The sequence below is a fragment of the Solea solea genome, chromosome 7 (genome assembly GCF_958295425.1).
Source record: "Solea solea chromosome 7, fSolSol10.1, whole genome shotgun sequence".
Taxonomy (NCBI): Eukaryota; Metazoa; Chordata; class Actinopteri; order Pleuronectiformes; family Soleidae; genus Solea; species Solea solea.
Window position 1 is genome coordinate 18,076,120 of NC_081140.1, and position 26,800 is coordinate 18,102,919.

Genomic DNA, 26,800 nt, shown 5'->3' on the forward strand with positions numbered 1-26,800 from the left:
CCTTGATCCTTCACTCATTCCTCCCACTTGACTCGATCTCACTCACGCTCACATGAGACTCTCCCTTATCTCTGTTTCACTCTGCTGGACAGAGAGATCTCAATGTTTGTTTGTGATTCATTTTCATGTCATTTTCACCACATGAGCCACAGACCAGGCATCACCTCAGAAACAGAGTCTTCTGAACACGAATACAGTCTCCACTTTTTTTTTTTTTTTTTTTTTTTTTTGCAGAGTCATTGTTTTACCGTTAGAGTGGAGCATGTTTTTTGTTGTGTGAAGGGACATCTAGTGGTGCCTCCTGATACTGCAGGCTGCTTATTATGTGCTGTGCGTGTTTTCCCGCTCAAACTGGCCTGGTTGAAGACTGTTCAGTGGCACAACCTCATTTCCTCCCAGTGCAGACACTTTATTTTGAAAAACCAATGAAACACTTGCTAATCACATATATACATCATCATATCATATAGTTTGACAGTTTCTGTAGATTTAATAAATGTCTAAAATGTTATTTGTTTAACTTTAACATATATTATTATTTAAATGACATAACCAGGACGACCATACTGTTGCTTTTTTGTATATGTGTAAACAGGAAACATCTGTTCATTACTGGCTTTCCAATGTGCTCTTAATTGTATATTTGATGGGTAAAAACACTAAAAACACATGTTGAGGCGGGATCTCGAACCCCGCCCTCGTTTGCCGCACAGTGGTGAGCGTCCATGCGCTGCGCCGCAGCTGCGCAGCGCCGCTGATCCTGAAAGCGGTGCCATTGTATCACACACTGCGCAGCATCGGGACATCGTGACGTAGAGATCTGCGCTGTTTGCGTCACTCACTCGCACACACACACACACACACACAGCGTTTGTGAGAAAGGAAACAATGCATCCACACTGACGGAGTGTTTTCGTGATGGATTTTGGCAAACTATCTGCGGCTTCATGCGCAAAATGCGAACGTTTTATTTAGTTTTGTTAGTGAAGTGATGCAAAGGTGAAAAAGTGTTGTGGAGAAGTTTGTTCGAACACGAGACTCCGGTGATCGATATTGCGCCAATTACAGTTGAGCGCTTTAACGAGACACCGATCGGCAGATGAGAGCAACATATCGCCTTTCAGGTGCTTTTACGCGCAGCCGCCGCTGCACGAGCTGGAGGAAGGATACAGTGTAACGGAGTGCGGTGAAGGAGAGAGAGAGGGATGGTGGCGGAGATGGCGAGCTGCGGAGCGGCATGTCACTTGGAGGACGGGTGAGAATTCTTTTTTTGTTACCATTGAGAAAACAAAGTGTGTGTCTGCCTTCGTGCGCCGTCAGATTTGGCGGTTTTTTTGCGCGTAAATGCTCTGACAGTGAGATGGCACCAGCTGCGGATTCTGCCTCGCGTCAACACAGGAAGTGGTGTCTTTCGTTTCACTTTGGGAATCATCCGTGTGTGCATTTTAAATATTAACAAACAGTCAGTTATGACTTCCTCGTTATCTGTAGATAACAGAGAAAGGAACAAAGACGTGATGTCTTTGTTGTCTTCGCTGCACGCTGCTGCTCTGTTGTTACGCTGGGATGACTCACTCGCGGAGTAATGTGTCTCCAGGCTGCACACAAGGCTTTGTGTGTGTGTGTGTGTGTCTTTAGGATGACCTGAGACACCCTAACGTGTTCATGTAACTAACAACATTAACCTTTTGTTACAGTTTAGTAGTTTAATGCAAATAAAAAAAGAGCCATATTTTTTTATCAACATGCAGTCACATTTAAAGGGCCATTATTTCTCAGAAGAACTGGACAATAATTAAACATACAGTACAGTTAAGTAATTAATATTTAACAAGTGTATTAGACCATAAACGAGAAACAAAAACTGTTGTTATTAAATAACTATAATTTGACATCCACATCAAGAAATATTAATATGCTTTACTATATTTTTGTCTTTTTTTTTAGTAAAAAAGTCAATTTGACAATGCACAGATAACAATAAGAATCATGTTTAGCATTAAAACTGTCATTTTGGTTAAATAACGTCTACATACTGGTGTATTAACCATTCCAGGAACATACAAAATACATTTGCTAAGCACTGTATATCACAATATCATTTTCTGTAATGTCAGTGTAGTAAAGGTTGAGTAAAACACACGTTGAAACACACTAATCCTAATCCTGCTCTCAAAGAAAGGTTTAAAACCACAACTAACCACTTTCTTCCACTTTCGCTGAAGCGCAAAACTTCATATTGGATTATCTGACGTTACCCTGTGATAATCGTCAACGTCAACTCATTTGAAGCTTCGTGTTTTCATGTCAGTCTGACTGTACAGTGTATTTATTACCAGTCGTGTTGTGACCACAGGTGGGTGAGATTACAGCGATGACTCATCGTCCCCATGGGAATATGATTGTGTTGTTGTCTGGGTATCGTTCACCTGATATTAATAATAATAATACTAATAATGAGAGCTGGACACGTTTCTGGTGAATGCAACTCGAGTCAGACCTTTTCAAATATTCAGTTGAGTCACGTTACAAGTTATTATTCACGTGGGACATGCGAGTAGTTTAGTGTTTGAGTTTATTTGTTTATACCAGGATATGATTAACATAAACATTTAGATTTTGAATGTTGTAAAGGTATACATATAATGAGTAGAAGAGAGTGTGTAGTAGATACAGACGAACTGACAGTTGTTTATCTGAGCACAGATGTCTCCTCTCTCTGAAAAGAGACTTTATCTTTAAACCCTCACTGAATATTTAACTTTTGTGTGTTTTTATAAGAGGAAGTTCAAAACAATTGACAGCAGAGAAAGTGAAAACTCATGCAGGGAGTGGGTTTTTTTTGTTTGATGAGACATGAAAAAGAGAACTCTGCTCAAAGGAAAGAAACCATGACTACCATGGCAACTAATGAGCCTCAGTGTTATTGTTGGTGGTGGTTGGTGTGAGTGTCTGACAGCGCCGTGAACAGAGAAACACTCTGTTTCCTGGACAGATGTTTGCAAAACCACAGCGTCTTATCATGAAGAACAGGCACCAAATAAAAGGCCGCTTATTTGGAGCGGGTCATTTATGTTTTCAATCATTCAGTTCTGCCTTTAAACAATTGAGGGAGTTATACAGGAAAAGACACAAGGTGATATGTGACCTAATTTTCCTGCCCCTGCTGCTGGTGAACTTGTTCTTCCTGTGGGGTTGGCTCTTCGTCTTTTCTCCTTTTTATTTTTTCACCCTGATGGATTTCAGGCGTGTTGACTCTTGTTCAAGCTCAGACTGTATGAACAGGTTATTTCACTTTTCAGTTCAGTCATTACACAGTGTATCACACCAATATCACTGTTCTTATACATGTTAGGGGCTGCAAATCATAATTATTGCTTTACTGATTCATTTCTCAATTATTTTCTTGATTAAGAATTACAATGTTCAGTTGCTGCTTCCAAACCTCAACACAACACCCTTAAATATATGAATTATTAAAAGTATTCACCATTATTGAAATATTCAGTTTCCTGTCATAGAGCAGCACAGAAAATAACCACAATGTAGAATTTGAAATCAAATCAGAAACTAGTTTAACTGTATGTCTCTGATTGTTATTGTTCTCATGCTGTACATTAGCTCTGCAGAGCACGATGGGAGAGACAGTGTCACAGACATCTTTAGTGTCTACATCATAATGACTGACGTCACAATAAATTATTATTATAATAATAATAGAGAATTCAAGCGTAAAACAAGGATGGAGCAAGCCAAAACTAAATTGCACCAAATTTCACAGAAGGTGGAGGGAACATGTTATAGCCCAAGATGAACAAAAAAGTCAATCGGGACCATGGTATCATTAATATTAGTATACTTATTTTCCTTGAAATAGAAAATTGGAAATGGGAGGGGCTTAAAACTGACATGGTGTAACGATACATGAGATCATTATTATTACTGTTGTTATTATTATTATTATTATTATCATCATCATTATTATTAGTATTATCAGCCACAACATTAACATATTTAACTGTTTTTCACTGCTGTGACAGTTCAGTGTGTTTTTCACTTAGTCATAAACATATGAAGCCGTTCTGAAAAGGTGACGAGTATTAAATCACATTTTCAGAGCGGGACACAGACGTTGTTACGTTAATAGTCACGCAGCAGTTCTGCTGTGTCTGCTGCTGAATTATTAGTGTGTTCATACGTCCACACACAAACCAGACCAGCATTGTTGTTTTTAATGACCTCAGCCACTCTCTGTCTGTGCCCGATTTCCTGCATCGTTATTCTGAAAGAAAGTGGGTCAGGCCGTAAGAGTCTGGGTGGGAAAGGTGTTGCATCTGTCATTCAACAGGAAGGATGGGTTGATGTCATAAGTGTGAGAAAGTGACTAGCAGTCGTTTTTTTCTACGTGCTTCCTGTTTTTGTAATTCACACAAAAGCAGAAGTGATGAACCACAAGAGCCTGCAGCTGCATAATGTTTATCAGCCACCAAACTCCATTCTTTCCATCACACATCGCAGACACATGTCGTGCATGGCTGTATCGTGATTTACAGTTGTCTGAATGTTCCCTTGTCTCTCCTGCAGAGAAGGAGACACCCCTGCACCTGAAAACAAAGGTAAACATGAAGCCTTTTATCATCTCTTCCCTCCTGCTCACTGTCGACTCCTTCTTTTCAGTGACTTTCTTAATTACACTGACTATGCCGTGCTCTTCCTCTCGCACCCTTTTGACATTTAAAAAGTGCATGTTCTCGTTTGCCTTTCTTCTTTCATCCATATTTTCCGCCTGGCTTTTCCTGATTTGCATATCATTTGCCTTAAAGGAGCTCAAGATTTATGCATGTGTCATACAATAACTTGCATCCCCTGATTTTGCATTTGCTATTTTTAACACGGCAAACCACTGCAAAAATACATTTCTTTTAAACTAGGACAGGGCCACAAGGAGGAGTAGTGGCTGGCACTGTTGCCTTGCAGCAAAAAGACTCAGGTTCACAACCTGGTCTGTATAAAGGCCTTTTTGCATAGAGTTTGCATGTTCTCCCCGTGTGTGCGTGTGTTTTCTTCATGTACTTCGGTTTCCTCCCACACTCTAAATGGCCTGTAGGTGTAATGTGAGAGAGTGTGTTGACCCTGCGGTGGACTGTCCAGGGTGTGACCCCACCTTTCGCCATGTGTCAGCTGGGATTGGCTCCAGCCGCCTCGTGACCCTCATGTGGAGGACAAAGCGGTAGACAATTCATAAATAATAATTTAACTGGAATACACATTAAAATGCTAAATCATTATCTTCAATAATAATCTAAAAAGGGTCAATATAAGGTGTAATCACTGGTACACGGGACACATAACATAATGGCACCTGGTTGGGTCTTGCTTGTGTCTTCTGTCTACCTTGGTTGTAATGAGTGGTCATTTTCCTGTGACCTCCGGCATGAATAAGGCACATTTGTCCAGAGAACTGCCACTCACTGGATATGTTCTCTTTTCTCTCTAAACACTAGAGACCCTGTTTGTTCTTGGAAATCATTAGTTTCTGAAAAAACTTACAGCAGCCACATTTAAAGTCACTTAAATGACCTTTCTTCACACTTTCTACACACCAGACATGATTGACTAATGGGATATTAGTGTTAACAAGCAGTTTAATGGATTCATCTTGGTGACTTTATATTGGTATATTATTGTATAGTGTTAACACGCAGTTTCTTTGAATATTTGACCTCAGGCGTATGATGTCATTTGCTGCTCATGAACAAGTTTAAAATCACCATTCAATGTCTTCAGCTTGTCTGACATTTATTGCAATGATTATCAAAATAAACTGATTTTAACTTTCTTTTTTTAAATCCTGAAATCATTTTTGACCATATTTGAATCTAATAGTCATTTTTTTTCAAAATCAGTGTCAAATAATTTGACCATTCAGAGTAAAAACAAACAACTGCCTGTTGTTGACCTGGTAATAATAGACAGACATGAAACTGTCTTTGATTGGATGTACGGTAATGTGACCTTTTTTCTCTCCTGATGGGTTAGGTTACCAATAACTATAAAAAAATATTAGTATACTACATTGTGTGAAAACACTGGAATTATTTATGTGCTAATGCAAACCAATTTAATTTAAGTTGAGAGCCTTAATTTTTCCAATAATGACATTGTTGAATTTTTTGTGAAATATGTTTGGTACTTGTCATGTATTTATTTCCATGCCCCATCTTAAAAACATCAGACATATCTGAAACAATGAAAAATTGATACAATACAACCAGACATTTGGGATTAATATGATTTTACCTTTGCAACTAGTACAAGGAGGGACAAATAGTGACGGACATCCGCTGTGTTGTTATTAGTTTAGACCAGCAGGTGGCAGGCAGTGCCTATGAAAGCACTCCAGCCACACTCCAATAAGTGTGAGTGTGTGTGGTTGCACTTGCATTGATGTGGCTGGTGTTTGCTCTCTACCTTGTTTGTCAGTCTGATAAAGGGAATGGGCCGTGCCAGAGTGAAGAGAAGAGCCTGCTGGCTCAGCTGTGAGGGAAAGAGAGAAAGAGAGAAAGAGAGTGGCCATGGGAGGCATTTGAGGACAAGAAGAGAGAAATGGGGAAAGAGAGAGAGTGTGAGTGCAAAGTGAGGTGAAGCAGACAGATCGAGCAGAGGCAGCATCTGCTTGTTAGTCTAAGATAAAACTCTGTGGGCCAGAGAGGATGGGTTCCATCCATTAGCCGGCCCGGGCACTTTGCCAGATGGCCCCGGTCCTCAGACAGTGACTGCACTGCTGCGAAGAGAGGAGTAGCAGCACCTTCCTCTGGACCCATCTGTGTAAATGTAAATGTTAAGGCATGGCACTCATCCCAGGCTTCTTCACAGGGTGCCACAGTTTAGCAGCTGAGGAAGGATGGATATACGGCTTTTTAATGACTAATATGGAGGAAGACTTACAGAAAAAACATACAGCACACAAACCTAAATGTCTACATCGAAAAGAAGAGGCTCACAGATACTTCAGTGTACAAGTTCAACTTTTATTATTTCCCTAATGTAAGGGAAGTTTTTTACATGTTTGTGATCCCAATTTACATACTGGGAGCTCTTTTCTGTATTTACTGCAGAGTTATGCTTTTTCAGATTAAATTAACATCAGACTAACAGCTTTACTCTTATAAGCAGAGGTGGAATGAGTACTGAAATATTCTACTCAAGTCAAAGTACCACTATTATAAAGTATAAATGAAAGTGCTGACAAAATAAAATAAAGTAATCACATAATGTCCCAATCATTCATTGCCAAAGTTTCTGGTGCATGATTTTATTTTTAATTTTTATTTTAAATTCAGGCCAACATTCTTTTTTTACTCCATAACGGATGTGATTTAAAACGTAGCAAAGTGCAGCACTTCCAAAAAAACATAAATGTACACAAAGTACAAAAAGTACACAAAAAACCTACGCAATTACAGTAACGCGAGTAAATGTATTTCATTACTTTCCACCTCTGTGTTTAAGTGTCCATTTATTAGTCACATACAAGAACCTTTTCACATTTTTCAATTTGAAACAGCACTAACCTCGAAACGTTTACTAATTTCTTACAGATAATCTGACAGAAGGTGAGAGCAGTAGTTCAGGTGAACAAAACACTCAAAAACCCGCTCATTTTCTCCACAACATTTCATCTGCAGCAAAAACAAGAATTCACTTGTTTAAATCACATTTTGCTTCTAACGCTAAACATTTTTTGTCATTGTTTTGGAAATTCATGACAAAGTCTTCAGCTCTCATGTGGATTTTTCTCAAACAGATAACACGGGAACATCCGCTGACGAGAGCTCAGAGGAAGATGATGAGGATGAAGAGGAGGATGACGACTCCGGTGAGAGACACACTTCAACCAGTGTTCAAAGGCTGCAGTGATTAATCCATTCATTGATTATTATTGGTTACTAGGTTATATAAATATCGAATTGCAGTTATTGCGATATGAGTAGGGATGGTCATTTTTCCATAATTATTCTCATTTTCATTTGATAAACCTATTTAAAATGATTACTGTGAGATGTTTGTGCAGATATGTGAGAAACAAAGATGCTGTTTTCAGTTTGTAGCATATAATGTGTAAAGATCAGGACAATATTTAATCTCAAATGGTAATTTGACACACATTTTGACTTTAAGAAATACTGTGCCTTGTGCGATTTGAAAATTGCAGTAGGCCTTATCGCAATTTTGATAAAATTTCGATTAATTGCTCAGCACTAAATTAATTGTCAACTATTTTGATAGTCAGTTTCTGTTTTTTTTTTGAATATTGAAACCAACTTATTTGATTTTTCAGCTTCTTAAGTGTGAATACTGTCGGGTTTCTTTGCTCCACATCGCAAAGAAAGAAAGAAAGATCATTATCTTTAACATTTTCTAACATTTTATGGACAGAACAAATAGATTCTTCAAGAAAATAATCATCAGATTAATGGAAAATGAAAATGATTGACAGTACTCTAATATCATATCCTTGGTAATTGGGTCAGGATATTTGTTTGAGTTCATCATAGCAGGAACATTTCAGAATATTCAGGTGATGGTTCAGGTTGAGCGTGCAGCAGGCAAAACCGGAGATTTTGTGTCTGTATTTTGTAATTTTTCACAAATTTGACCAAAGTGCAAGTAGAGAAATGTCTGGAAAATGTCATTTGTGTTCTCACACAAAGCCACGCTGGAAAAACCCAGACTTATCCTACAGTATTTCCCCAAAATGTTAGAATGCACCTTTTTTATATCTCTTTCCTCATTGTTTTTCCTTCTATTTTGTTTTTTTCCCCTGAAGGCTGTGCTGAGAAGGATGGAGGAGAAGAAGAAGAAGAAGAAGAAGAAGGTAAACATAACAACCTATAATCAATCCTATAACCCAAGGCTTTAACAAGATGAAGATCGTTTAAACACATGTTCTTTACAGAAGCTGAGGACGCTCATGCTCATGCTGAGGAGTCGAAACACGGTGAGACAACAATATGATATTATATATTATAATATTTTTATATATATAAAAGAATTCATATCTGCCTTCTCAGGCAAAGCAACTGTTTTAAAAACAGTTTCTTGTTTCCATGCGATGTCACTTTGCTTGCGTCGTTTGTGGTGGCTGTATTTGTAACTCACTGGACTGCAGCCACAGCCGCAGCTTAATGAAAGCCATAAAACAAAATCATGCCGCAAAATGTTGGACGCTTTTTTTTTTTGGGAACACTGAATTTGATTTGACATGTGACCGAGCAGCGCTCCACCCTCACTCGCAGCCAGTGATGTGAAATGTCTGCCATTGCACTTCCGTCTTTAAGTCTTTCATATGAATGATTTCATCCTTTAGAGTCAGCCGCTGGACGTGAAGCCGACGTTCTGAACGGGAAAGGTGAGCAGATCATAGATGATTTGGCAGCACTGTATCACAGATGGTGGCACCTGCTCTGTAAATAACATGAGGTGGGTTGCTGTCGTGCTCTGTGACAGATGAGAGGCAGTTCAAAGTATGCTGTGAAAAATGCAGAGCCATCCATCAGGTGAGCTCCGAAACCTTCCACAGTTGCACTTAGTGTGTTTGTGTTTATGTGTTGACTGTCGTGTTTTATAGACTGTTGTCGTTTTGTTTTCTCAGAGCCATGGCAATGACGTCGTTACTCCAAGGAGGATCTCCAAGGGACGATTACAGTGAGTGCCATATTTTCCCCTCTGCTGCACATCTTTATTCATTCTGTATAGTGGTAGGGATGGGAATCGGTATCGGTCAGTATCGGTATCGGCCAGAATCGGTATCGGTCCAAAACCACTGGATCGGATATCATTTTAGCTGAGTCATGTTTGGGTTTGTTGGAGAATTATTTTCAGCATAAATGTGTTGTTAACTGCTTCGTACGTTCATAAATGGTCTAAAATGACTGTATCAGACTAATATCGGTTTCGGTAGATACTAGAGTTTGTCCATATCGGTATCGGACACAAAAAAGTGATACCGTACCATCACTATACTGTGATGGAGTATTAGGGCCAAACTGAAAAGAAAAAAAATACTAATAATTAATAATCTTTCAAGAATAAACTCATAGTATTAAAACAGTCGAGAATAGAGCCCTAACGTTACGAGAATAAAGTCATCAGCTACAACCTGCAAACGCAGAGCATTTAGTGAAGTTATATTCATCTGAAAATATCCATCTGAAATATCCATCTGATACCAGAAGGAGTGGAACTACAAACCAATAATAGTGGACCCAACGCTTTATTCTCATCATATTACGATTTTTTTTAGGGTGCAGCTGGAAGGAGAGGGAGCGTACGAGTGTTCGGTCACCGGTCTGGTGTTTGAAGCATCAGAGCGAGTACTCATAAGGTACTCGGTCTTGTCCTGGTCCAAGTTTGGCGCATTCCTCCGAGACTCCTGGAAGTTTGCCGGACCCATCTTCAATGTGGACACAGTCGGCAAGGACGCATCTGTCCTCAAGTCCATTCAGTTCCCTCACTCCATCTGCCTCGCTGGTGAGAAGAGAGACTTTGTTAGGCGTGTGTTTAACAAAGAAGACCTGTGTTCTTGGAAAACTATTAAAACTTCTATAATCTTCACACAGACCCAGAAAAGGACATGACCTTCAGCGTCCTACACATCAAGGGCAACCGTCCTCTCATTGAGCCCACAGTGGACCACACAGGTAGCCACGTGAAATGGAACGTGACGTCGCTCTCACCTGTGGGTCCCATCATCCAGACCAGCCAGTCTGTGGAGCACCACGGCGTGGTCCTGGTCTATAAACAGCTGGGAGGCGACAACAACAGCTACAGTTTCCATGTGTACCTGGCCACTAACAGTTCATCTGACATCAAAGTAAGTGTTTGTCGCAGGCGCAAAATTTGTTCAACCCTCTGGTCATCGAGCTTTGCTGAGTCTGACTTTATATACAATTTATATAAATGAAGTTGACTTTGCTTACAGCTCAACAGCCACACAGAATCTCCCAGCTATACCAGGAACAGTGGAAAAGAAGCTTTTCATAGGGGCCGTGTTAAAAGAGATTAGGTCAGTCACACTCAATCAGACCCAGACGCTCTACCTTGCATTAGCTGAAGTGGTGACACGTATGATCCAAAGCTCAAACTCAGCACTATAGACCTCCAAGGTTACTTAAGTCTCAGTTAACTCCACTTAAGTCTCAGTTAAGTTCCATTTATTGGAGAAATGTCAGTTCTTCAGCTTCAAACTTTAACAGAAAATAAGCCACGTCTTCATTCCCTCTTGAACAGCTTTTGTCCCCTCTGCATGTAGGGATGTCAAATGTATGGCCCGCAGGCCAGAACCGGCCCATCAGTGGGTCCAATCCGGCCTGCAGGATGAATTTGTTGACATTTTCACACAATACTATATTTCTCGGTTCTAGATGTTTGTGCCTTTGTAGATCTACTGTACGTATAAGTGCAATTTTACAAAGTTTACCATTTAATGGTATTTAGCTCAAGAAATTTGAGGTTGTTCATAAGGAAAACATTTTTATTATTTGACTGGTCTGGCCCATCTGAGATCAAATTGTGTTGTATGTGTCTCCTGGGTTAGAGGTTTTTAACACAGTGGACAAAATGTTGCTGCTCAACAGCAAAACAAAGAGAAAACACCAGCAGAGGGCAGCGTCTCTTCAAATAACAGCACACACTTTTAGTGGGTCACTAAAGATGATTGACAGCGTGTATTTTTGGATTAAATACCTTTTTTTTTTTTTGTGGGAAAATTCTGTACACTCTATCTTTAAGGCTTCACTCCCTCTTGTGTGTTTGGACTCAGGACTTGAATCAGCAGGATTGTGCCCTTTCATCTCAGTGGCATTTTTGGCTGTACCCTTTCTGGTAAAAGGGAGTAAGTTGTGACGGAGAAACCTTTGGCCTTTTCTGAATGAAATGATCACAGACACAGCGTCTGATCTGTATTGCTTATGTTGTGACTCGTGGCCTTTTATAAAAAAAAAAGAAAGAGGGAAATTGTTGAACCTTGACTGCTGACCTAGAGCAGAGATTCTTTTGCAGTCTCGTCTGAAAGAGCAAGTAATGAAAGTAAGACATCTGACATTGTGTAACCTCAGTGTTTCTGTTGAAACTCCATCGAGGGTTAGGTAGGGAGGAGGAGTGTTTGCTGTCTCAGAGGTATAAACAGGCTTAGTGTTTAGTTGCCGCTGTCAGACACCACTCTTGGTTTGTGTTGTTTGCCTGGAAGGTGACGTTCTCGGGCACAGATGGACGGCTGTTTCTGTAAGGCTGCAACTAACGATTAATAATTACATCACGGATCTGTTGATTATATTCCTGTTTAGTCACTTGATTGTTTGGTTTAAACCATTTCTGGTTTGTGAATAACATCAGGCGGTGTTTTCCAAACAATAAGTCTTGTTTGAGCCACAAAACATCAATTTGGTTTTCTAGTTTCAATCCTTCACATAACCAAAAAAAAAACCCAGAGCATGTTCACATTGCAGACGCTGAAAAATTGGGGAAGTTGTTTTAATAAAAAAAAAAAAAAACTTAACCCTTGGTGCTTGGTGGGAATAAGTCCTTATATGGACATCCTGGCTTGTGTGTTTATAGGTCACATCTTCAGGCTTAACCAAAGTTAGGATTAATTTTATATTGAGCAGCGATATGCGTATGCGATATATGCGTATGAGTAATGGGAAAAATCGCAGGCTAAATGTTCTGTGTTCTAAGGACTGGTTTAGTGATGATCCAAATAGCATATTAATGCAGCAGCATATTCATTAGTGCTCTCTCTGCATCATAGAGGTTTTTGGTTCATGATAATTAAAGGTATCTCCCAATACGACTCGATTCTTGATGCAAAATTGATTCAGTACATAGAGCTGCTTGATTAATTTAAAGGTCTAAGAAATGTCTTGTCCTGAAATCAGAGTCAAGTGTTTGCAAGATTAGGCAAAAGACAATGTAAACACAACCAAATCCAAGACTTTTCTTTTTAAACATTTATTCAGGCTAAACTTGCAAGAGTATTCTGAGAATAAGAAGTTAGAGTATGACACACATTGGCTCAATTGTAACCATAAAACTGAGGCTTTTGTTTTGTGCTCTGCTGTAATGGTTGGTGCAGGTCTTTTGAAATGAAACTATGGCACCTGTGGAAGTTGGAAGTTTTGAATCGATTCAGAATCTTTGAGGATAGTTTTTTTTCTAAAGGAGATTGTTTTGATAAAGCTGTTAGACCACACGCAGAAGGAATTTCCAAGACAAAATCCAATGTCTTGGGAATTACAGTTTTTTTGACACTCATAATTGCATCACGTAATGTACAGAGCTGACCCAAACCAGACTGTTTGTTGAAAACAGGGCTTTTCAATCATGATCTCGGAGCGTTTGATGGTTGTTAGTGTTCAGTCAATCTAGGTTCAGAACGCTGTAGTTGCTTTTGAAACCTGTCACCTCTTTCCTAAGGGACTATGTGTGAGAACGCAGAGAAAGGAGTGGCAAGTGTCCGTCCTGCCTCCTGCATGTTCAAAGCCAGACACCGTGCCTCACCTGGGTGTTCCAGAAATTCTCCCGTCATTGTTTTGCTTTCATTTTTTAAAAGTGTATGTACATGGGAGAGTTGTGATCCCACCTTCAGGCGGAAGCACTAGTTTCTTTAGTTGCAGGAACCTGTTTCATTGATGCAATTGTATGTGTAAGTGCTACAAACTTTCTTTCGAGAAAAAAAATCCCATTTCCCACTTTTTGTTCATCAATCTCAAAAAAACACATTATTAGTTTTTAACGGAAGAAAAGAAAAAGTTTTACGTGCACAACTCGAAAAATATTCCATTCATGAGACGGTCACCTGAGTCTCCTTAAGTTATTGGTGGTTTCTCTCTGGACAAAACTCCAGCAAAATGCCTCACCTTCAACAGGCACAAGAGTTAGAACAGATGTAGAGAAAGAGTGCAAGTTTTACTTCTTCTTTGTTTCACACTGGTTTTGATACTGGCTGACTTTTTTTTTTTTTTTTTCTTTTGAAAAGGCACCAGATTCCTAGGTTTGTGTCACAGAGACAAAGATCTAACTGAATACGATTGAATTAAAATACAGATAATAGCTGTTTCATCTTTGACTCTCACTCAGTGACCTTAAAAATTTCCCTGTGATCTATGTTATCGTAATTTGTATATATATATATGTTTATTTTCAGAATAGGCTTTGTGGTCAAGAAGAAAGAGGTGTTGGCACTGAGACCAGTAGTTTCTGTGTGTGTGTGTGTGTGTGTGTGTGTGTGTGTGTGTGTGTGTGTGTGTGTGTGTGTAAGTGCATTACTAAACTGTGACAGCTGCAACAGTCAGCTCAGTGAACTTCTATAATGACTCAGGAAGAGAGTATTGGTGTGTGTGTGTGTGAGAGCATATGTGTTTGGGAGGATGCAGGTGGTGAATAATAACATCACATGTGCGGAGGAACAGATGACACACTAATGCAGCTTTTTTTTGTATCTAATCTGGGTGTAAAAGAAAAAATTGACCAAGAAGGGATTTGCAGATAAATACAGTGATCGAAACCTGCTTTTTTCAAGCCTTTCCCTTTTTTATGATTTTGAGAGGATCATTCATGCTTTCATTTCTACAAGACTTGATCATTGTAATGTCCTCTGTGTCGGTGTTGAGCCCGGCTGCACGTCTGCTGATCCTGTTTTGACATCTCTGCACTGGCTCCGTCTCCATTTTAGAAGGAAGTTTAAAATTCTGCTTCTTTTTTACTTGTACAGCCTTGAATGTTTGACCCCAATTACTGTACATCTTACCTCAGTGATCTTTAACATCCTTATCCATCATCACGATCACTGAGGTCTGCAGAAAGGTCTCTTCTTGTGGTAACTAGGTCAAGATTAAAACAGCGGGGAGACGGAGCCTTTGCTGTGGTGCCTCTGAAGTTCTACAAAGAACTGCCCCACAAACATTAAACTAGCTCCCACACTGCCTGTTTTAAAATCTCCACAAAAAACCCACTTCTTCTCCTTGGTGTTTCCTGACCTTGTATAAGAGCTGACAGTTTTAGTGTCTTATTGACTTTGTTTCCCCATCACTGTGTGCAACATGTTGCTCGGTCCCACAAGAAACAAACTTATCTCCTGCTCCCATGTCGTCTGTTTCCCTCCCTGCCGTTCTGATGTAAACCAGGATATATGCAAACAAGTGCGGGGCTACAAGAATCGCTACATCCGGATCGAAAAGCCTCCCACGTGTAAACTGGACGAGGGGACGTATCGTCTCCTGAGCGAGCCAGAGGGAGACATCAAACCCCAGGTTTGTGCGTCGATCTTTAAAGTGTAAACACAAACGGACACACTGACTTTGCCGGTAAATCGTCTTCATGTGTTTTTGTACAGGATTTGAAATTCACTCTCGCGGTGACAAAGATGAAAGGCTACTTTGAAGCTTACTTTGAGCAGCCTCCGCCCTTTAAGTTGTCTCTTATAGAGACCGAGTCTGATCAGACTGTATGGTCTGCCACCATCAGAGAAGGTATTCATGCATCTATGTTACATCTTTTAATTACCAATTAGGAAATGGACATGGTTGGTTTCCACTGCGACGTGAGGTGATGTTTATATATTTTTGTGACTCTTTTCTTAGGTGACTGTGTGGATACGACAGAAAAGAAGCCCAGGAAAAGGACTAACAGTAAGCTCATTTCTTGTTTTAATTACATTTCTCCTATGCTGCAGGACAGACTCCGCATTACGGCTGCGACTAACAATTATTCTTTCAGACCGACCAGTGTGCATGGGTTGCTTTGGTAACAACATAATCGTGTCCATATTTGTGGCTCAGCTTTCAGTCCTGGGTGCAGGTAAAATGTCAGCCCATCATGTCTGTGTGCGATGTAGGAGACTGGTATATGTTGTGGTGTTTCAGTGCTGTCACTGTACTCTGACCTTGCCCGTGTGTATATTGTGTCGTGAGTGATGCAAGGGACAATTTCAATTTCTGATTTTAACAAGCTAGAGCCTTCAAACGGAGACACATCACATCAGCCATTTGATTTGAATCCCATTTAAAACCACCTTGTAATATGGTTTGAATTAAATTTGAGGGTCTGATTTGTTGTGTTATTATATCTGTCTCTATAAAATCTATAGCAGTCTGAACATATCCAAAATGACATCATCCTGAAATGGTCTTTTTTTTTATCCACAAACCATAGATATGATGTCAGAAGATGTGTTTTTATTTTATAAAAAAAAACCCACATAAAAAATGTGTAATTAATTTAATAATCCATTAACTGTTGTATCCTTTGTCTCTTGCAGGCAGGAAGAGGAGCAGCAGTCCATCAGAAGACGAAGCCTTCTGTAAAAAGCCTCGCTGGCAGGACGAGTCAGGTAACTTTCTGCATCATTTACCAACTACTGACTTCCATCCATCCATCTCCTACTGCTTTATCCTCCACAGGAGGGTCGCTGGGGTGCCTATGTCGATCTCAGCTGACATAGGCGTATAGACATAGATTGGGTCAGTTTGCCAGTGCATCACAGGGCCACATATAGAGACAAACAACCATTCAACCATTCACTCTCACACCTATGGTCAATTTACATAATCCCCATATTGCATGTTTTTGGACTGTGGGAGGAAACCGGAGAACCCAGAGAAAACCCACACACACACGAGGAGAACATGCAAGCTCCATGCAGAAAGACCCTTGTTTCAACCATGGCTCAAACCTCAAAGTCTTCTTGCTGCAAAGACAAGAGTGCTAACCATTACACCAACCATGTAGCCCCCAACTACTGACTGAACAGAAACCAGTCCAGAACTGATCATACTTCCACATCCACCTGTATGTTGACCCATGTTTGTTGTCTTTTTCCAGACGGAGTGAAGACAGGAATGCCTCAGGTTCAGGACTTGTCCGAGAAGCAGCTATTACAGGTGGCCAAGCAACTGGGCAAGGAGTGGAAACAGGTGGCCATCTATCTCGACCTGAACTCCAGGCACCTGGATGACATTCAGGCGGCGGAGAAAGATGTGACCATGCAGAAGCTGAAGATGCTGGTGGAGTGGAAGGGCAGACAGCTGCCGGGAGAAGCCACGGCGAGCCGTCTGTGGAAAAGTGTGGAGGAGCTGGCAAACGACTTGCCAAACGAGGTCCGACAGACACTGCAAGGTAATAAACAGCAGACACACCTGATGGTACTCATCACGGTCACAATAAGAGGCTCGCGGGACCAGCTAATCCTAGCAGACATTTAGTGAGAGGCAGGGGAGACCCTGTGCAGAGACAAACAGAGACAAAGGACCTTTAACACTTGCATTCATTCTAAACTCTATCGACATAATCTTTGGAATGCAGGAGGAAACCAGAAAACAAGACACAAGGAGAATATGGAGAAGAAGAATGGTCACCCTATTTAAAGGGGTATTCCAGAGATTCATCACTGTCCTTCCATGGAACTAGTGGAGTAAAGTAGTAAAGTCCAGTAAAGAATGAGATACGGTGTATGGCTGTGCTGAGTATCATGAGGTACACTGTTATTGAAGTACTATTAAATCAGGAGTTACTTAATCAATATAGCAGCAAATGCTGTGACGATAGTCTTGGGACATGCGCGTCACCTAAAGCTGCTGACACGCCATAAGATCTTGGGCCCGATTTTACCCACGATTCACAGTTGAGCAGAGTCTGAGGTCAGACCCAGGATTACATTTAAAAACCACAGATACAATGAGAGTTACATATAACACTTGCACACAGACAATGTAGCCTGAGATCACATATTGTTGCCACGAATGTAACGTGAGGTTGAAGGCAAAACTCAGTCCTAACATGCTGAATTTATTCCCGCATATAAAAACAGTTATACTACTTGCCTCCTTAATGGCCACTTCTTAAAAATCCTTTAGTTTAGTGCTTTTCTAGTCTCGATGACCACTCAAAGCTGCTTCACACTACATTCAGGAGCAACATGGGGTTAAGTGTATTGCCCAAGGACACATTGGCATGGAGACATGGAGCTGGCAATCGAACTCAACCTTCGAGTTGAGAGATTACTCGCTCGACCACTGAGCTACCCACGCATGCATGCACGCACCATTCCTCAACTAAATCAGCTCTATGGTGATCATTAACAGACAATGATTTTTGTTGTGTCTGTTTTCAGATATGATAAACAACCCAGCAGCTAAGTGAAAACATCTTTGTCGGCATCACAGAGAAAAACCTCTCAGGAAAACAGCGAGGCAGAGTCGACCTCTGGACCGAACATCAGCTCTTCCCCCTGTTTGCTGATTTCTGGACATGAAACTTAATTATAAGTTGTTTTTTTATTTTTTTTTATTTCTGCATTTCATGAAGACGTCATAAACTTGGACAGTGACAGGCATTTCTCCTCATTTTCAAACGTTTTGAATATCTAGTGAGGTAGGTGGATGTGTGGAGGGCAATAAGATATTCAGCAGCTAATTATGTAGCCAGTGACGGAGCTAAATGTAGGTGCTGCAGTGTTGACGCTGCAAACATCAGGACAAATCTTTCCAATCTTTGTGTTTGCTTTCACTTTTAAACACAATATTTCTGGGAGTTTTTAGAAAAATCAGGCATTCCAACACATACGAGACATTCCAAAGCGTCAAAGACTGAAGTACGATTTTGTGTCTCGTACGTTTTTTTTTTTAATGTTTTTGTATATTATGTCCTGTACATATCTTTTTATAACCAACATTTTCAAATCTATTTTTTACGTCTGTTTCAAATGTTTGTTTTTTTAAAACTGTCTGTGTCTGTTAGACCCAACGTAGCTGCACGAGGTCCATTATTATGTTTTTTTGTTTTTTGTCTTTGGTCGTTACTTGAATTATGAACCATTTCCTGCTGTTTCGGGGACTGGAACACACATCCTGTGTTTAAGTATACACTTTTTTTGTGTGTAGTACAGACGTTTAGAACTCATAGAAAACACAAACGACAACTTTGAAGTTTTCTTCTTGTGTGAGTCTAAACCAGGCGTCATGCCTGTGTTTTCAAAGCTTATTTCATAGATGTAGAAATTAGAGATAAACTTTGAGGAAAACAAGTCTCAGTTATGGTCAATTTTCTCATCATTAGTTGAGAATCCTTTGTTAGAACCACTTTTCAGATGACATGCTGTGGGTGTAGTAACACTATTTCTGGAAAAACTGCAGAAACTGCATGAAGAATGGTGAATGTTGTCAAGGTCTTCCATGCTGATGTGATGCAGTAATGTTTACGTTCAATATCAGTGACCAAGTCAGGCCTTTGTGTATCACTGTAGGTCTGTGTCATTTGGAATAAAGGCAACAGTGCAAATATTGACTGAATAAAAGCTTTTTTTCTTTATTTTTTAAACTTCCACGTAAAAAAAGAAATCAAATATTATAATAATAAATAGCAATAAATAACATCACAGACCATCAAATAAATAAATGTAATAAATAGATATTAAATAATTAAATACATTCCCCCAAATATTGGAATACATTCATAGGTGTAAAAGGGCCAACATGGCCTCCACTACTATAACCTTAGCAATATTTTGACTTGAGGCTGAACGACGAGCTTATGCCTGAGCAGTAAATCATGCAGACAGGTGCAGTGTAGAGAACTACGTGGTCAGTAGTTGCAGGTACAGGTGATGGTAGTGAATGTTGCGATCATTTAAATGAGTGTAGACGACAATGTGGTATTGATTGGAGAGATGGCGGCGGTGGTGATGGCGATGATGTTTACTTCCTGTGGTCTCCCGAAGCGATGTAACCCATGGCTCGGTTGATGGTGATGGTTCGCACGTAGAAGCCTCTCATCATCTTGCACATCTCCTGTCTGTTGTTGAAGGTGTCCCCTCCCCACATCTGAGCTGCGTCTTCCTAAAAGACCACAGGCAAGTACATGTGACATGACCACGACTGCAAATGTGCACACACTCACAGGAAAAGACCCGGTTTATTTCCTCTTAAAGACTTAGAGATGAGTAAACAGGGGACTCAAAAAGGAGCAATTGGGAAAAATACCTCTGAAGGTTTGTTCTCTTCAGCTGGCATCGGGGAGCAGTTCTGCGTTGAACCAAAGAACATGTCATTAGGTTGTGTTCAAATGTTATTTCCCAGCCTGTTTCTATTCTCCCCCACACCTTTTCAACCACTGACACATATACATGATAAACACACACCTTCAAGCTCTTTATTATTCCCAGAGTTGGACTCAGAAGAGCAGCTTCTTCTGTAGGGCTTCTGAGCGTGGAGTTCAGGTACGATTTAATGGCAGCTTCGTAGTAAACCAGGTCCTTCATGATGTTCCGCAAACATTCACTCTGTCAAGACAGTGATGATAAGAGAGATACTCATCTGTAATCTGTCTGTTTTATTGTCAACACATGTTTAATCTTATTTCTATGATAAAGTCAATTTAAGAAAATATTTGAATATATGAATTTCTTTATACAGATACGATTCCTGGCACATGCAGACAAACTGACCAAGAAACTTTTTAAGTGCACTTGTAGTTTTTAGACCATGGTGGAAGAAAAGGTAAGGCAGACTCTCAAAGTTCATCTTATGGCCAAAGCTGGGACAGGATGACTTAATTGTAAACATAAAAGACTTATGAACCTTGGTTTGCCATATTACACTTCACACACAGCACTTATGTACTTTAAGTATACTTAAATAGGCATTCCATCTGGAGAATAAGTAAAAAAAAAAAGTGTTATCAGCATACCTCACTGAAGGATGAATGTCTTTGCATCATGCAGCTTGAGTTCTGTGGAGGGAATCATTTTAAACATGAACAAGTTGTTTTTGGCAGCAAAAAAAACTTTTTCAATTCTCATTAAAAAATAAGCACAAATGTGTTTTTTTTTGTATTCATGGAAAAGAAGGTAACACATAAAATTGTGATTTAAATGTTTGTGCCACTGATAAACAAACAATTGTCACCTGAGCCAGAGTGGGTGTGCAGGACATTAATGTCTCAGCTTTACCCAACACCACCTTATCAGACAGGATGCCGAAGCATAAATCTTCCTGAAATGCAAAATGACAAAATAATTATTAAAAAAAAAAAAATAAACATCAACAAAAAACACCTATGAACAACAGAAGAGGATTATGGCCACACATTAAAACATTCTGAGAAGAAAAAGTCAGATTTCTGACTTTAATCTCAAAATGCAAATCCCTTTTTTTCCCCCATTTGGCCCTAATCCCGATCTATAATATAAGAATAATGATATAATTTGTACTCACACTTTTCAGAAGCTCTGTGATATTCAGCAGGAGCGTCTTGAAGAGCCGATTGCAGCGCGCGCACCTGTCCGCGTTGACCGGAAGTCCCGCAGTGGTGCGGCAGTTGAGGGTCAGCAGCTGCAGCAGCAGCAGCGGGAGGAGGAGGGAGCAGCAGCAGCTGCTGGTGAAGTCTGCACACAGCAAAGCAACAACAATGAGCATTTCCATTCAAACCAATGTCAAGCGGTTTGTCTTTGCTGTTGCATGAAAACAAAGTTTGCTCATGTCTGACTTACACAAGTTACACTTGACCATTGTGTTGTTTCTGCTCAGACTGAAGATGCGTGTGTGTGTGTGTGTGTGTGTCTGTGTGTGTGAGAGAGAGAGAGAGTGTGTGTTGATGGAGGCTGTAAATGAGCAGGACTGTGTTGCTGCTGCTGCTTTTATCTCTGCTGTTTTCTTGGGGGATTCCCTCCTCATCTCCTCCCCCTGCAGGAGAAAAAAAAAACTAAACGTCACACGTTATTTCCTCCTCGAGCTTCCAGCAGCTCACGTTATGAGCTGAGTAAAACAAACAAACAAACAAACAAATGTTTCATTTTTGTTTCTTTTTTTTCTTTTTTTTGATTGAAAGCGCTGCAGTAAGGTTAGTATAGTTTGGGATTTTTCATTAGTTTTAGTTTTTATTTAGTTTTGACTTGATGTAATGTGTAAATTCACAGAGGTCATAATAATTATTATGTCACAAAAGATGCCATTTTAAAATATGTATGAGGACAGATGAACAACCATCCCTGAATCAAATACAAGTCTACAAGAAAGTAGCCTGAAGTACAACATGTGCATAATAGGGTGCCAGGTAAAAAAAATTAAAATCAAATAGCCAACAGATTAAAGACCTGACTATTGCAGAATAAATAATAGTAAATAATATACATAACAATGTAACCTCCGGGAGCTCAATCTGAAGAAAAACATGAGCAAAATTTAAAGAAATGAACCCCTAAACTAGAGGTTTGATTCACATTGAACTACATAATGATGTTATGTAGTTATTCTGTCTCAAATATAACCTTTCAAAAAAAGAGAAACAAGGTATGAAATACATTTACAAAGACAAAGTTTGTTTTATAGTTAGTTATCTTTTAAAAAAAAAGTAAAAAAACACAACCTAATTTTATTTTCTGTTATTTCCTTAACTCTAATAACTTTTCTCTGAGGAACAGGAGTGGGCTGAAAGTGTGAGAGAAATTCTCAATATAACAGAATGATGCATATGAACTATCAGTGTAATCTACTGGCTCAGATGAGTAAAAGTTGCAGATTAACATGTCATTATGTAAAACACATTCATGCACCCCTTGCTAGATTTTTAATGCTAATCATTATTATTATTATTTCTTAAACAATATGCACATTGTGCACGTAAACCTCGGTGCAAAACTCACCATCATAGTGGAATTGAATCAATGCTTACTGTCACTGATGCGTTAAAGTCTCTTGTTTGTCTGCGTGGGGAAAACAAAATGATGGCGAGTGAATCATAATGAACTTTAAGTGTAGGGGTAAATTCAAGGCTGGATAAACCCAGGCTGTGTGTGTGTGTGTGTGTGTGTGTGTGTGGGGGGGGGGGTCTCTTACTCACCTCTGGTTATTTCATTCTACCTTTTAATCCATCGGTCAGTCGATCAGTCTGTCCTATTGTCGTTCAAATGTGTGGGAAAAAAAAGTGACTCTCTTCTGACAACCCGAGAAATAACATTGTGATATGACTAAAGCCCACTGTACCTTTTGGTGTGGTGACATTATCTCGAATGAATTTCACCCTGTCATAGTGCAAGAATGTCCCTGGTGTGAAACTTTTGTGGATGATGTCATACTCTTCAGCTCTCTCACAGCCTCCTGTGCCACTTTTTCAGGACATCTGATCCATTCACACTGTGAAACTGCAGTGGTTTCCTGGCCTTTCACTGGCTTCGCCGCAGGATCGTCCACTGCTGAGTATTCCTTCAGGCAGATGATGTGGGGACTTCCTCACAGTGACATAAATCATGTTGTGTATTACTGAGTACCTGAGAATTCCTTGAGGGAGGTGACCCACTAAGTGTGTGTGTGTGTGTGTGTGTGGGGGGGGGGGGGGGGCTTCCTCATATTGTGCATGAAAAATAACATGTTATTCATTACTGAACTGTCCAGTCATATTCAGTTTTCTGAACCACGAGCTGTGGTTCTGTTCCCGCTGCTGCCCACGCTGAAATGGACTGCGTTTAAGAGCAGTGAACATAGCACGGATGAATGAGTGAAAGACCGACATGGTGATGAGGCAATACCGAAACAAAGAGTGCTCCTGAGTCATACTGCTGTGAGTGTGTGTGTGTGTGTGTGTGTGTGTGATGTGGTAGTGTTTTATTTTCTCACTGCAGTTGCGACCAGCGATTACACTTCCTAGGTTTAATAGAAAGAGGAAGCGCATTTGAATTCTTTACAGCACATTGCTGATTTACATATAGGTGGCAAAGGACTCACATGTTTTTACTTATACAAATGATTTAATCAACTCTTTTTAATGAAGTAAAAGTCAGAAAGCACAGGTTCTGAAAAGTGAAAAAGAAAGAATCTCCAGCTTTGTTGTCTTCACGTCTGTCAGATTCTATTTTTATATACATATATACACATATATATATATATATATAGTATATATACACATGTAAGAAATTTGTTTGTAATTTTCACATTATTAAATGTATTACATTCAACATCAAATTGCATATATATATACATATACGTATATGTATATATGTAGATATGTATATCTATATATATATAGATATACATATCTAAATATATATATATATATATATATGAGCTTCTTAGGTGTTTTAATTACAGTTTAATTACAGCACTTCATTATTTTGTTGATTTTGGATGTATTGGATGTTATTATTATCGTGAACAATACACAGTTCCATGTCAAAACAAGCCCTTTTACTTTGAAATTCAGTGAAATATCATCATGAATATCTTTATTGTGTTATAATTTTACGGTCATATTGTCCACCCACTACTGAACAGTTGTTTTTTCCCCCATCTTGACCAGTGATCTGAGTGGGAAAAACAAAATGATGGCGAGTGAATCATAATGAATTTGTGGTAAATTCAAGGCTGGGTAAACCCAGGCTGTGTGTGTGTGTGTGTGTGTGTCTCATACTACACGTGTATGTCTTGAATAAACCTGGTGATATCGACCTTTTTCACAGCAGATATTTGTTGACATGAAATAGTAGAATAAACCTTAAACATTAAACATTAATTAGGGCTCCACTCTAGGTTTAAAGAGAACTAAGGTCGTGCTGTTGTTAAGTGTAAGGGTAGGTCACACTAAATACTTAAACCTTAATTATGTTTTGTATCTTATTATTGTATGGTCATTATAGCAATGTGGATAACAAATTACAGCTAATGGTGGCCTGAGAGGTTTGTGTATATTGTAATACAATTTTCTTCAATATAAAAAAGGCTCAGTATGTAAAATGATCATGTTCATGTATTGTGTATAGAACCAAGGATTTTTTGCCCTTTGTCCAGGTCATTGAAAAATACATTTTTCTTAATTTCTATTTCTATATTTTATAAGTGGCCCAAAACAAGTGTGCAGTAATTATTTTTTATTAAAAAAAGGTGCCCCTTTTTTTTCACTTGAAACGTCTGTGCACGCCACTGCTGCACACACACCTCATAAATGACACACAATTACCGTGTTTGCCAATAAATGTTTCTGTGTTTGTTGTTTTTCTCTTGTGAACATCTTAAACTATCTCACATTTTAAAGCATAAATTATTGATTGTTTTGAAATTGAAAATCCCAGTGGGTAATGTCTTGCTTCTCTGAATTGGTCCCGTTGTTGGAGGTAAAGTTCCCAGGTTCTCTTTTCTATCCCTCTCTGTATCGTTAGGTCTTTCATGTTGTGTCTTCATCTTGATGTTAAAAAGGCAGTTATATATACATATAATATAATTATCGAGCCACTTTTGAGAAAGGACATGAGTACATAACTACAGAGTACATAAACTTGTGCCTGAAAACCTGTTATTTTCCACAATACTGCACAACACCAGCGTCTATGAAACAAAGTTTATTCTTTATTTTACATATCTGTACAATAACATTTCTTCCCTCAAATAAAGATTCTGAATACAACAGGATGAAAACAATATTAACACACTTATTCATTTCAAATGACTCGTGTCAGAAAATCAACATTCACAAAATGTTGAAGAGCAATTAGAGTGAATGTATTACCAAAAGCTACGACTCCACTACAAGGCAGGCATGTTTCCTTTACACTCTTTTAGCACCTTCAAATAAACATTTCTCAGTTGAAAACTACCATTTGTGCAGAATAAAAACAGGTCAACTTTGAAATACTTTTAAATTACTGTCCAACTTAAAATGGTCTGAAGAAGTTAGTTTTCCGTCGTTTATTTATTTTTTTAAATTTTTTTTATACAGTGTTGTTTCTTTTCTTTTTTTTTTCTTTCGCATGAATGACTTTCTACTAAAGTTTTTCGCTATTATTTTATTTTTTTCCCCCCACAATTTTTGCATTTGAACAGTTATAATTCAGTGGCGGATGTAGAAAGTTTGAAAGAAACAGTAGCAAAGCAAGGCCGATCACTGCACAGGAAGCTGGGGACAGAATCCATGACAACACACAATCCTCCTCTCCCACAAAGTAGGAAGTGCTTCTCAGTTCTTTAGCGCTGCAAAAAACCACAGAAGCAAATGAAAGAGAGTGGTCTACGACTTCTGTGCTGTTATTACCACTGCAGTCAGTGGGCTGGACAAGAAGGTAGACGGGGGGACGGGGGATGGGGGGGGTAGACAGGGGGAAGCAGAGAGGAGCAAAATACTTGGGACAAGCGGGCAGGATTTGGATTGACTCAGGACAGTGGTTGAGTGGCCAGAAGGGGAAAAGTCTGCTTCAGATCGAGGGCTAAGCTTAGAAGAGAACAAGAGCAGTGCAGGGACGGGCATTTTATTTGGATAGGGTTCTCTCAGCCAAATGTTTCTGCTGGCTCTCAGCATGCCTGGGAAAAAAAGAAGAAAGAGAAAAGAAAACATACGTTCAATGACTCAGTCATTTGTATTTTCGTCACTGTCAGCAAAACTCAAGCGAAGACCAAAACCAAGCCTTAACCGATCCCACAAGGGGCTTTTCAAGGTACTTTGGAGCCCCAAGTGAAAATAACCTACTTTTTTTTTTAAAAACCTCTGTGACATTAAGTGTACTTCATGATTCATTTGTTGTCAGTCTCAAATACTGAAGCAGACAACTATGGTGCAGCCTCTTGTACAAAGCCAATAGTAGAATTTGGCACACAAACACTGGCACTGCTGTTGAATCAAGGAATTCACTTCCTCAGAGTGTGACTTTGTAACGCTCCCGAATCCCACTGACAAATCTTTGTGCCATTGTTGTCCAAATTTTGCATCAAACATCCGTAACATTCAAGCCATCAGCAAATCATGATTTCACACAATGCTGATTTAG

The 26,800-nt window shown here is 39.4% G+C and overlaps 3 protein-coding genes across 11 annotated transcripts in view; 1 reads left to right on the forward strand and 2 right to left on the reverse strand.

The window, feature by feature from the left end:
• The first annotated feature begins 1,171 nt into the window (after positions 1-1,171).
• si:dkeyp-97b10.3 (uncharacterized) lies at positions 1,172-19,339 on the forward strand. 3 transcript variants are annotated; one of them, XM_058633072.1, is made up of 18 exons: positions 1,172-1,255; positions 4,585-4,616; positions 7,602-7,634; positions 7,808-7,879; positions 8,831-8,878; positions 8,960-9,001; positions 9,371-9,412; positions 9,511-9,560; positions 9,656-9,708; positions 10,307-10,533; positions 10,623-10,876; positions 15,186-15,311; positions 15,395-15,530; positions 15,642-15,689; positions 15,778-15,858; positions 16,319-16,390; positions 16,882-17,175; positions 18,170-19,339. In XM_058633072.1, exons 1-18 carry the CDS (start codon positions 1,206-1,208, stop codon positions 18,196-18,198), a joined length of 1,689 nt encoding a protein of 562 aa, XP_058489055.1. In that variant the 5' UTR covers positions 1,172-1,205; the 3' UTR covers positions 18,199-19,339. The 3 variants fall into 3 exon arrangements, with proteins under 3 accessions (XP_058489055.1, XP_058489056.1, XP_058489057.1); XM_058633073.1 differs by having other exon boundaries at positions 8,963-9,001; XM_058633074.1 differs by lacking the exon at positions 15,778-15,858.
• A 44-nt stretch (positions 19,340-19,383) lies between these two features.
• Positions 19,384-21,708, reverse strand: il12a (interleukin 12a). 3 transcript variants are annotated; one of them, XM_058633142.1, is made up of 7 exons: positions 21,545-21,708; positions 21,270-21,439; positions 20,961-21,047; positions 20,743-20,784; positions 20,195-20,335; positions 20,037-20,078; positions 19,384-19,892 (listed from the first exon to the last, which is right to left on the reverse strand). In XM_058633142.1, exons 1-7 carry the CDS (start codon positions 21,561-21,563, stop codon positions 19,752-19,754), a joined length of 642 nt encoding a protein of 213 aa, XP_058489125.1. In that variant the 5' UTR covers positions 21,564-21,708; the 3' UTR covers positions 19,384-19,751. The 3 variants fall into 3 exon arrangements, with proteins under 3 accessions (XP_058489125.1, XP_058489122.1, XP_058489123.1); XM_058633139.1 differs by having other exon boundaries at positions 20,037-20,335; XM_058633140.1 differs by having other exon boundaries at positions 19,800-20,335.
• A 3,658-nt stretch (positions 21,709-25,366) lies between these two features.
• Positions 25,367-26,800, reverse strand: part of schip1 (schwannomin interacting protein 1) — a 188,045-nt gene continuing 186,611 nt past the window's right edge. For all 5 annotated transcript variants that reach the window (XM_058633046.1, XM_058633048.1, XM_058633047.1 and 2 more), the window contains one exon: positions 25,367-26,336. In XM_058633046.1, the coding sequence (XP_058489029.1) occupies positions 26,285-26,336 (52 nt within the window). In that variant the 3' untranslated portion in view covers positions 25,367-26,284. The remainder of the gene's footprint in view (positions 26,337-26,800) is intronic.